Source organism: Xiphophorus couchianus, chromosome 22 (assembly GCF_001444195.1).
Source record: "Xiphophorus couchianus chromosome 22, X_couchianus-1.0, whole genome shotgun sequence".
In the NCBI taxonomy this organism is placed as follows: domain Eukaryota; kingdom Metazoa; phylum Chordata; class Actinopteri; order Cyprinodontiformes; family Poeciliidae; genus Xiphophorus; species Xiphophorus couchianus.
Window position 1 is genome coordinate 16,216,597 of NC_040249.1, and position 12,859 is coordinate 16,229,455.

Sequence of the window (12,859 nt, forward strand, 5' to 3'; positions counted from 1 at the left end):
GCGTGATTCTCAAGTCCTTCCGTGTCCCTCGTGTCATAACATGGTTGCCTTCACTGCAATGACACCAACTTGTTGTTAACCAGATTGAAACCTTTGAAAAGAGAACCACTTCACTGCAGCCATGCCTCGCTACGAGCTGGCTCTGATCCTGAAGGCGATGCAGCGACCGGAGACGGCGGCCGTCGTCCGGCGCACGGTGGAGACCCTGATGGAGCGCGGCGCGGTGGTGAGAAACCTGGAGAACCTGGGAGAGAGGCTGCTGCCTTACAAGATGACAAAACACAACCAGAGGCACAGCAGAGGGACTTACTTTCTGGTGGACTTTTATTGTGCTCCAAGCATCCTCGACGACTTGCTCAACCACCTGCACCGTGACGTGGACGTGGTGAGACCCACTGTGATGAAGAAGGAAGAGCAGGAGCCCCAAAGCAGCTGCTGTGGCCCCTTACAATAACGTCATTCACTTTTTTTTAATCTCTCCAATAACGCAGGTGATGAATTGCACATAGCAACAAACAACGATTAATTTGAGTTGTGTAGATGTTAACTATTAACGAAAGGTGGAAAGTCCTAGTTAATTTAACGCTTGTATTATAGATTATAGATGACTGATAAGAAATAATAATAATATAGATCCCAAATCGGTATCCATAACGGATCGCATTGCGTCTTAAAATTTTATTTTATTTTTGAGTTGCATTTTCTCAACACTCCTCAAAAAACTGTTTAGATTTTCTCTCAAATTATATATTTTTTGCACTTTATATATTTAGGAAAAGATTGACACAATTTTCTTTTCAATTTTTATTCTGTTCTGAAAGTCTTTTTTAGACATCTGTAAACGTTGTCCGAATTCTATCATTGGTTTTAACAAAATAACTGAAAGGATAAAGCACAAAAATACCTATTGTTCAGAAGTTTGATAATATATAAAACCTAGATAATACATAGAATCAATATTGGTATCTTTCTGTGATACCCTGTGCTTACTTGGTATCGAATCGATACCAAACTCCACCAAAAGGTAGAGTTGCACAACTCTACCTTGAATAATTCAAATTTTACTTTAGGAACATTTTGTTATCAATTATTCCTAGAATATTTTTATTTTGTGTTTATTTCATGTTCCTTGAATTCTTAAATTCAAATTTGAACTGGTATAAGATGCTCAAGTTATGATGAACATCAGTAAAAAAAACAAATATTACAGTAGTTACACTGCTCTTTAATGGTTAATGTTTAATCCATTATAGAGCAGGGATAATGTAACCTTTAACATGTATGTTTTATTCATATTTGATACATAAACTGAGGTAAAAATATAGAGTGAAACCTATGATATTTTACTTATCCAAGTTTCCATTGATAGGCTCAAATCAGTGATTGACAGGTTAAATACAAAATAATCAGATTTTTGTTCATTTTTTCATTTTAATGCATCAAAACTAAAACTCCTACAGATTTTGGTCTATAAGTAGATCAATAAGCAGTATGTTCTTTGTTCTGCTTTCTTTTGAGTTTAGTCAAAGTCAAATAAAAGTAATATTTGCTTTAATGCATAAATCAGGAATAATGTTGAAATTTCTTGTTTTTCTGATCAACTCAGGACTACTCTCTATCAAGGAACTTTCTGCACATTTTTTATTTTATTTTTTATTAAATCAAACTTTATAGAAGTGAGTTTGATTGTGGTTCTGGTCCTTAGAAAAAAATAATCTGGAAAACCAGAACTCCTCCAGACTCATGTACAGGCGGACATGCAGGCTATTGCAGGAGATCTGTAACCGTAGAAACCGTAAACTAGGTGCTTGCTTGATGATAAATGGCACATATAAGGCCGAATTAAAATACAGTATTTATGTCTAAAAGATATGCTTTAAAATTATGTAAAGCGTTTTGTAAACATTAAGCTCTTTTGTATATATATTCCAGGTTTAGAAACATAATTAAAAGGCAGTAAGCTGTTTAATCTGTGATCAGTTGATGCAAGTAAAATAAAAAATAGGCTGTGAATAATGTGAAAAGCTCAGCCAGAGGGATTAAGTGTGTCAAGCTCTGTATCCTGATTTACCAGATTTTTCCTTCTAAAGCTGATCAAAATATAAACATCTGTACAAGGCTAACAGTCTTTCTAAATGTAATTTCTGCTTGCAGATGTTTTGAAAAGCTTTAGTGTCAGAGTGAAACTTACCTTGAAGATTATGCTCAAGCTTTATTTGTCTTCTACCTTCAGCCTAACTTTATGGAGACTTTCTTCAAATATAAGAAAGACAATTAAGCTAAATATATATTTTCAGATCAAACATGCTTAAGTGAATTATGTTTAAACTGAGATTGTCAGTCATTAATACGTATTGATGCAGTTTTACCTGATTTATAAAAGGCAAATTTTTCTGTTTGAAAAACACATGAGGACAAGATGGACTATTTTATTCAACATTTCCTGTTTCATCTGACTTTTATGTCTCACTAAGCAGAAATGATCTCAGCTGTGACGGATTTAGAAATGTGATGGCAAAATGCGAGAACACCAAATCTCTCCTTTTAAAACAGGAAGATGTTTTCTTCTTAATTAAGCCATCATGGAGCACATGTTGCTGTTCTTGTTTTTACATGCCACATCCCTTCCTCATATTCTTTGTACAGTTTTAATTTAGATGCACTTAGCATCTTGTTCTGTTGAGAATATGCAGTTCTTGTGCTGCACTATAAATAAACATGTGTCTCACTTTGAATCACTTGTAGAAACGGGTTTACTGTATACAGAAATGTTTACATGTTTTTTTTCCCTGCTGTTACTTTATTCTGTGCTGATTACTATTCTTTAACTATATGTAATGTTTGTTTCACAGGCTTCACTGCTCATGAGGACGGAACAACATGCTGCTGACCTGCCCATAGCTGTTGGATGTGATATTACTGTATATGTAATGAAATAAATTACCATTTCCTTTTCTCTGACTGTAGTTCATTGCAGACAGTGTGGGCCATGTGCTCTTTAGCCATGTGATGGCAGTTTCTGTTCATGTTTTCACTCGCTCACTGACTTCACTCTCTGTGGGTAGTTCTTTTTTGTAAATGTATGATAATGCTAGTAGACATCCATACCAGATGACAGTTGTTCAAGAAATTGTTTTTAAAAACTGCCTCAGAATTTCCCCAAGAAAACCAGTCTTGCTATTTATAAACCACGCTTTGCTTGGGGTTTTCCAAGAAAGTTGCCAGGCAGTTGTTGTGATGCTTGATAAAAGCCACACCTTAAAAAACATAACTGTGACACCCAGGTAGATGTACTTACAAGATATGCCTTTGTTTTTTACTGTTGAAATTAGGTTTTTTATTTGGACCTCAATAGAATAAAATACAATTATTTTTTAATTAAAAAAAAAAATTGACAAAGGAATTGCTCAAGTGCGTTTCTTATGACATTTACAGCAAGTATTCTTTCCATAGCGAGTAAAACATGGATCAATTGTGATGTCTAAAGACGTATTACAGGAGAAGGGTACAAGAAATTCCCAACATTTTATTTAACAAGTTATTATTCCTGATGTAAAAGCTACATGAAGAAATGAGGAGCAATGAATGAAAAGTAACAATACAAGATGAAAAAATACAAATTCCAATAAATTATACATTAATGGTATTGTAGTGTTATTAAGTTTGAAACTGTGGTCTTTATTATTCATTAAAAATGTGCATAGCCACAGGGAGCCAGTGTAAAGACTTTAGAGCAGGTGTGATGTGCTCTATCTTCCTGGTTTTAATCAGAACACCAGCAGCAGCGTTCCGGATCAGCTGCAGCTGTGATTGATTTTTTAGGCAGACCTGTAAAGACGCTTCTGCAGTAATTAATGCAACTAAAGATAAACGCATGGATGAGTTTCTCTACATCTCGCTTAGACATTAGTCCATTAATCCGGGAAATATTCTTCAGGTGATAGACGGCCGACTTTGTAACTGTCTTTATGTGACTCTGAATGTTCAGGTCAGAGTCCATCACTGCTCTCCAGCCTGATCGCTGGTTTTTCAACCGAGTCGGGACGATTTCTGACCATGCGTCACATATTGACGCAAAGGGTACCCCCTTCGCGTCAATATGTGACGACTTGGGCAGGGTCCTTCAGCGTCACATGTTGACGATTTGGGTAGGTCACATGTTTTACGTGGATTATTGGCGCGAAGGGTTATAGAAACCGCTGCCGAACTTTCAAAACCCGACGATTTGGTTGGGTTTAGGGCAAAAATGACGGTAAGGCATAGGGTAAAACCCCTCGCGTCACATATTGACGCGAAAGGGGTACCCTGCGCGTCAATATGTGACGAGGACGGACCGTCCGATGCGTCAATATATGACGAGTTGGGAGTGAGAATGGGTTGGGTTTTTAATTGTAATAACTGAAGCTCTGCGTTGACTGTAGATTGTCCCTTTTTAGGTCCAAAAATAATAACTTCAGTTTTGTTTCTATTCAACTGAAGAAAGTTTTGGCACCTCCACACATTTATCTGGTCTAAGCATCTGTTCAGTGACTTGAGGGTTCTGAGTCACCTGGTGACATCGTAATGTAGAGCTGTGTATCATGTTTGGCTGTGACATACAGTACAGACCAAAAGTTTGGACACAACTGTGTCCAAACTTTTGGTCTGTACTGTATGTAATGCGCCAATTCAGTTAAGAAGCTTACCGGTTATTGCCAATGATGTAAATAGCCATCCCCCACTCTGAAGTGTTAAGCTAAACAAGATGACTGTTAATATTAATTCCGGAGAAATCCAAATTAATGGGAGAAAGCCAAGACTGAGCTATAAACCAGATTTTAATCGAGCAGAATAGCCCAGGAAGGCAATGGTTAGGTTAGCACTAACTTTAAGTTGCTATCGAATTGCTGCTGTCCAGTATAATGTTTAGCTCATGTTTTTATGTGTTCTTTATCTAATTTTATTTTTTGATATTCGTCAGATAGACCTTATTTTGTTTCATCAATTGCTGTGTAAAAATTTGTATGAATGTGTTAGCCGTCCCAACTAATTTTTGCCAATGAATTTCCTTTTGGGGACCTAATAAGTTGAGTTGATTGCTTGATTGATTGTCAATTATATGACCCCAGAGAGGTTGTTGAGAAGGGTGTGTGGAGTATTGGCTTATTTAACCAGGATCTTTTGACCATGTCTAAAACTGATAAACGAAAATAAGTCAGTAAACTAACAAACAAACTAACAGGCATTGTATGCAAATTTAAGCATCTAATGAGTATGCAGATACAAGTATACTGTTGAACATAGAGAGTTAGGCTTATTTTATATAAACTACCAACCTGTTTATGATATGACCCAAAGGTCCCCAAGTCCAGTCCTCAATGTCTACCATCCAGCAACTTTAAGATACATGTCTGCTCCAATATGACTGAATTCCCTCACCAGCAATAGGCTGGTAATGAGGAGTTTATTTGATCCAGGTGTGTTTGTGTAGAGATGCATCTACAAGTTGCAGGATGGTAGCCCTTGAGGACTGGAGTTGGGGACACCTAGTGCACACATTAAGGTGGCTATTCCATAGTGGGGAGATTTTGTTATTTTTACTGTATTAATTTAACTTTTTATCCAGTTGTATACAAGTTGACTTCCATTATCCACCCATTTTCTATACATATTTTATAGCATTTTCTATACAGAATCTATGGGGATGGAGTCATTTAAAGAGATCAATTAAGTGTCATGTTTGTGGACTTGAGGAAAAGCCGGAGCACCCGGAGAGAATCAACAGACAAGACAAAGACGAGATGAGAAGACAAGACAAAAGATGAAGAGATGAGATTAAATTGCAGAACTGGGGCACGTTTTAGAGCAGTGGTCTCAAACTCTGGTTCTGAAAGGACGGTCTACTGAAACTTTTAGATGTCTCTTTCCTTCAGCACACCTAACGCCCATACTAGCATATCAGCAGAGTTCTGTAGAGCGTGACTGCATGCTAGTGAGGCAGTTTTGCCATTTAAGTGTGTAGGACAAGGGGCACATCTAAAAAATGCAAGATAGCTCTTGAGGACTGCAGATTGAGACCACTGTTTTAGATACTTTAGTCAATTGCAGGGAGTGTTGGAAGTTATAGGTGGCAGAGAAACATCTTTTGGCTTTTGGAAATGCCTCATTATCTGCGCATGTTGCATTTTGATGATATTTGCTGGGTCTGGCTTAAAACTGGGACTAGTGACAAGACTGGTACCAGTGTCAAGACTGGGACAAGTGTCATAACTGGGACAAATGTTTAAAACCCTGCAAGAATCACCAACTTTTGGAGGTGGCTTGGGTTTCCTAAATTTGCTTTGGATGTATTGTACATCCAGCCCCCTGTCTTCAGCCTTCTGCAGTTCAGTCTTCATGTATTCCATAATTGGATCTGAAACAGTAGTGAAACTGTGATGAAGCCTCCGCTGTTCTTCCATGTCCATGTTTTTCTTACATCTCTCTTTGCCACGCTTCTCTGCCGCCATTCGAAGGTTGAAGTTGGAAAAGTCGAGGGTGATTTGTCGTTTTTGTTGGTTCTTTTCTTCTAGTTCAGCCTCATACAACTTTTCAGCCTCCCTCAATTCATAAAACGTTTTTCTGTTCTTCTCCTTGTCGGTTTGTTTCCCCTCTAGTTTCTGTCTTGCTCGGTAAGCATTTTCTTCTGAAACAGATTTTTCCATTGCAGCCTTTCTCTCCTGTTCTTCCTCCGCTCGCTGTTTTTCCTTCATCCTCATTTGTGCCTCGTCTTTCCTCATTCTATCCTCTATTGAAGCCAACCTGGAAGCTTCCTCATTTTTTATCTTTGCCAGCTTGTCATACACGGTTTGTATCTTCACCTGAGTCTCTCTTAATCTGTCGGCTTTATATTTTTCTGGATTTCTAGAGGTCGAGAGAAAATCCCCCCAATTCACTGGGCACTCCTTGCGAGATTTTGCCACCTGCTCCATTTTAGAGAGTTTCGGCCTTATAACATTTTGCGCAATGCAATTTCTTTCCCTTTCTCTCCATTTCTCTCTGTCCTCATTTTCCTTTTGGTTTAGGTATGCATCTCGGAGCATAATTTGCCTTGTTTCCTCTTGTCCAAGTAGTCGTTTCTGTTCTGCAATTTGTTTATTTTCACGCATCCGGCCAACATAATCGTCGGCGTGAGCCCGTGTGTTCTGTTTCCGTTTAATAGCGTCATTTTTAATGCGCTCATCAGCTTTGTTGTTCCAAGAATTAATCTCCCCACTTTCTTTTGCAAGTTTTTGTGCAGCTGTCTTCTTGTCTCGCTGATATGCCGCCAACACCTTGTTGTATTCTTTTATCCCTTGCTTATTGAGTTCTCTGTTAAAATTCTCCACGGCCTTGTCTCTTTGCATCATTTTGTATTTGCTGTCTTCAATGAGGGCACGTTCTTCTTGTTCTTTGAACATCCTTTCTTCTTCAGCAATCCGGTCAAATCCTTGCTCTTTTGCTACTTTCTCTGCGTCTTTCTTTGCTACGTGTTTAGTGCGTTTTGCCTCCAAAAGGTCAAGTTTTGGTCGCAAGCGATCAAAATTCTTTTGGCAATTTTCACTGACAAGATTATGTGCTCTTGACATTTGCTGAATTGTATACCAACAGTATGATGGTAGGATGACTGCATTTCTCTCCATTTTTTAGTGAAAGTATTTCACAATAACCAGAATCCCAAGGTTCTTTACACGAAAAGCAGGTCTAACTTAAATCCAGAAACTCAGCTCACAGACTGGTTCCAATTCAGTGCGTACACTTCACCTGATCCAAAGCAGAATGAATTGCAGTGAAATTCAGTTCATTGAAGTGGCTTAAAACTGCCATCACAGAAGCAGACTTTGTGACATCACTATGACATCATCAGACTGTTTTACAAAAAAAAACTTGCATTCTGCAGCCAGGAACAGTTTCAGAATTAAACGTATGGTTCTTTATTAATTCAAATTCAAAATTCAAATCTCAGTGAAAGTACAGAGATACTTGTGCTGCAACCCAGCACAATAGAAATAAATATTGAATACCTGAAAGGAAATTTTAGGAATACTAGAATATAATGTCTGTGTTCAATGATTTTGTATTTTTATGTATTTTTGATGTAAAGCTCTTTGAACTGTCTTGTTGCTGAAATGTGCTATACAAATAAACTTGATGAATGGATATATCTTTTTCACTTATTAAATAATCGTCATTTTTAGAGTGCATTTTGTGGTGACAAAAAAAAAATAAAATATACATATATATATATAATTTAAATAAAAGTGGAAAACCCCCAGATTTTTGAAAGAGGGAGAGAGAGCAAGATTAAAAGAGAAAGACAAAGAGAGAGAGTTTCTTCACTACTTGCATTCACCATGCAAGTAGTGAATATAAGAATTCAGTTACAATTTTTTTGTACAGCTTACTTACTGTACAATGACAATAAATCAAATCTAATTCTAAATGGTGAGGAGTCAGACTGAGCAATAAAATAAGCTCACCTAAGTAAAAATATTCCTCTGCACCCCTTGGCCAAAAATGAACAAAACATCATGTTTGGAAGAAGCAGTAGGGGTGTAGGATGGCTTTTAGTCGATAGACTGTAGTTTTAACTAACAAAAACCACAATCTGCCACACGACCTGCTGCCAAGACAGGCTGCAGGTCATGGCAGCCACGACCTGCCACAGCTTAATAACGGCAGCTTCTAGCTTTTGTGACGTATGCCACGGCTTTTGTGTCATACTGAATATGAATGATGTTATTTAGAAAAAAAGAAAAAAAAACAACTAGTGGATCTGGATCTGGCTCTGCTACAGAGCTAGGGGACATGGGGAACATTTTCTTTTGCATTTCCTCTTACGTTTTGCAGCCATGGCAGCCTGTGGCAGGTTGACCGGCAGCCTGTGCCAGGTCTTGGCAGACAGTGGCAGCTGTTACTGTGAACTGTGAACTGCTATGCTAATAAACTTAACCTACATTTTTTTATAATTTAATAATCATAATAAAAAAATGTTAATATTTGATTTATTTAAAATTTTTTGGCACTTGGAGGATTTTAAAATTAACAATAAACTGACAGGAAACAGGAAGGAGAGAGAGGGTGAAGACGGGCTGCAAATGTCTTCACCCCATCTCTCGTTAGTTTTAAAGCTCGCTATAACTGGGGTATGTAACTCTAATATAAAATTTCAAAAACGTTTTTTTGTTAAAACTGTCATTACAGCCTACTGTCTATAAACCATTTTATGCCCCCCCTGCTTCTTCCAAAGATCATGGTGTTAGTTTTTGGTAAATGCAGGACATTTATTTGTATGGCACATTTAAGCAACAATGCAGTTCAAAGTGCTTTACATAAAAAACTAAACAAAACACAAAAATACAGTCATTGAACACGCAGTCATTGTAATTAAAACAATAATTTTAGTCATTGTCATTCCTAAAATTTCCTTTGAGGTATTCAATATTTATTTCTACAATTGTGCTGCTCAGTTTTGCTGCACGTTTGGAGTATCTCTGTACTTTCAGTGACATTAGTATTTTGAGTTTGAATTAATGAAGAATAATGCCTTTAATTCAGAAACTGTTCCTGGCTGCAGAATGCAAGTTTGTAATGTCATTGAACAGATGACAGTCTGTTCAATGACATATGTCATAGTGATGTCACAAAGTCTACTTTTGTGATGCCGGTTCTGAGCCACTTCAATGAACTGAATTTCACTGCAATTCATTCTACTTTGGATGAATTGCAAGCCGCACTGAATTGGAACCAGTCTGTGAGCTGAGTTTATTGGATTGATAGGAATTAGACATTTCTGGATTTAAGTTAGACCTGCTTTTCGTGTAAAGAACCTTGGGATTCTGGTTATTGTGAAATACTTTCACTAAACAATGGAGAGAAATACAGTGATCCTACCATCATACTGTTGGTATACAATTCAGCAAATGTCAAGAGCACATAATCTTGTCAGTGAAAATTGCCAAAAGAATTTTGATCGCTTGCGACCAAAACTTGACCTTTTGGAGGCAAAACGCACTAAACACGTAGCAAAGAAAGACGCAGAGAAAGTAGCAAAAGAGCAAGGATTTGACCGGATTGCTGAAGAAGAAAGGATGTTCAAAGAACAAGAAAAACGTGCCCTCATTGAAGACAGCAAATACAAAATGATGCAAAGAGACAAGGCCGTGGAGAATTTTAACAGAGAACTCAATAAGCAAGGGATGAAAGAATACAACAAGGTGTTGGCGGCATATCAGCGAGACAAGAAGACAGCTGCACAAAAACTTGCAAAAGAAAGTGGGGAGATTAATTCTTGGAACAACAAAGCTGATGAGCGCATTAAAAATGACGCTATTAAACGGAAACAGAACACACGGGCTCACGCCGACGATTATGTTGGCCGGATGCGTGAAAATAAACAAATTGCAGAACAGAAACAACTACTTGGACAAGAGGAAACAAGGCAAATTATGCTCCGAGATGCATACCTAAACCAAAAGGAAAATGAGGACAGAGAGAAATGGAGAGAAAGGGAAAGAAATTGCATTGAGCAAAATCCTAAAAAGCAAATACGCTCTAAAATGGAGCAGGTGGCAAAATCTCGCAAGGAGAACCCAGTGAATTGGGGGGATTTTCTTTCGAGCTCTAGAAATCCAGAAAAATATAAAGCCGACAGATTAAGAGAGACTCAGGTGAAGATACAAACCGTGTATGACAAGCTGGCAAAGATAAAAAATGAGGAAGCTTCCAGGTTGGCTTCAAGAGAGGATAGAATCAATAAACTCGAGTCACAAAGGAGGATGAAAGAAAAACAGCGAGCAGAGGAAGAACAGGAGAGAAAGGCTGCAATGGAAAAATCTGTTTTGGAAACAAATGCTTACCAAGCAAGAGAGAAACTGGAGGGGATACAAACCGACAAGGAGAAGAACAGAAAAAGGTTTTATGAAATGAGGGCGGCTGACAAGTTTTATGTGGCTGAACAAGAAAAAAAGAACCAACAAAAACGACAAATCACCCTCGACTTTTCCAACTTCAACCTTCGACTGGCGGCAGAGAAGCGTGGCAAAGAGAGATATAAGAAAAACACGAACATGGAAGAACAGCGGAGTCTTCATCACAGTTTCACTACTGTTTCAGATCCAATTAAGAAATACATGAAGACTGAACTGCAGAAGGCTGAAGACAGGGGGCTGGATGTACAATACATCCAAAGCAAATTTAGGAAACCCAAGCCACCTCCAAAAGTTGGTGATTCTTGCAGGGTTTTAAACATTTGTCCCAGTTATGACACTTGTCCCAGTCTTGACACTGGTACCAGTCTTGTCACTAGTCCCAGTTTTGAATTAGACCCAGCAAATATCATCAAAATGCAACATGCGCAGATAATGAGGCATGTCCAAAAGCCAAAAGATGGTTCTCTGCCACCTTCAACTTCCAACACTCCCTGCAATTGACTAAAGTATCTAAAACAGTGGTCTCAATCTGCAGTCCTCAAGAGCTATCTTGCATTTTTTAGATGTGCCCCTTGTCCTACACACTTGAATTAAATTGCAAAACTGCCTCACTAGCATCCAGTCAAGCTCTACAGAACTCTGCTGATATGCTAGTATCAGCAGGTTTGCTGAAGGAGAGAAACTTCTCAAAGTTTCAGTAGACCGTCCTTTCAGGACCAGAGTTTGAGACCACTGCTCTAAAACTTACCATAGTTCTTCAATTTAATCTCATCTCTTCATCTCTTGTCTTGTCTTCTCATCTCGTCTTTGTCTTGTCTGTTGATTCTCTCCGGGTGCTCCGGCTTTTCCTCAAGTCCACAAACATGACACTTAATTGATCTCTTTAAATGACTCCATTCCCATAGATTCTGTTATGCTATAAAATATGCATAGAAAATGGGTGGATAATAGAAATCAACTTGTATACAACTGGATAAAAAGTTAAATTAATACAGTAAAAATAACAAAATCTCCCCACTATGGAATAGCCACTAGGTGTCCCCATCTCCAGTCCTCAAGGGCTACCATCCTGCAACTTTTAGATGCATCTCTACACAAACACACCTGAATCAAATAAACTGATCATTACCAATCTAAGGCACCTACCAAAGCCGGTGATTCTTGCAGGGTTTTAAACATTTGTTCCAGTTATGACACTTGTTCTTTTCTTGACGCTGGTACCAGTCTTAAAACTAGACCCACTTTTTAGCCAGACCAGGCAAATGTCATCTAAGTGCAACATGCAAGAATTATCAGGCATGTCAAAGCTTCAAAAAATACACATGATTCTCAGCCACCTCGGACTCAGACACCAAAGAGAAGTCACAGCAAATGCCCTTCAATTCACAAACGTATGTGAAACAGTGAGCAAGTGTTGCATCATGTCATGTCGTGATGGGTTTGGGATGGGTCTGGTCTGGTTTGGTCTGGTCTGGTCTGGTTTAGGTCTGGCTCTGGTCTGGCTCTGGTCTGGGTCTGGGACTGGAATTGTCGGGTATGGTCTGGCTCTGGTCTGGATCTGGGACTGGAAGGGTCGGGTTGGATCTGGGTCTGGTCGGGTCGGGTATGGTCTGGGTCTGGTCGGTTCTTGTCGGGTCTGGTTGATTGGGTCCGGTCTAGTCTGGGTCTGGCCTGGTGGAGTCTGATATAAGTCTGGGCGGGTTATTTGATATCTATCTATCTATCTATCTATCTATCTATCTATCTATCTATCTATCTATCTATCTATCTATCTATCTGGATGGATGGATGGATGGATGGATGGATGGATGGATGGATGGGTAGGTAGGTAGGTAGGTAGGTAGATAGATAGATAGATAGATAGATAGATAGATAGATAGATAGATAGATATTAATATTAGCATTTTCAGGTTGCCTATAAAAGCTGCAAC

The 12,859-nt window shown here is 38.5% G+C and overlaps 1 protein-coding gene across 1 annotated transcript; it reads left to right on the forward strand.

The window, feature by feature from the left end:
• The first annotated feature begins 2 nt into the window (after window positions 1-2).
• Window positions 3-2,956, forward strand: mrps6 (mitochondrial ribosomal protein S6). Its single transcript, XM_028006119.1, has 2 exons — window positions 3-491; window positions 2,853-2,956. Exon 1 carries the CDS (start codon window positions 122-124, stop codon window positions 452-454), a length of 333 nt encoding a protein of 110 aa, XP_027861920.1. The 5' UTR covers window positions 3-121; the 3' UTR covers window positions 455-491; window positions 2,853-2,956.
• The last annotated feature ends 9,903 nt before the right edge of the window (window positions 2,957-12,859 follow it).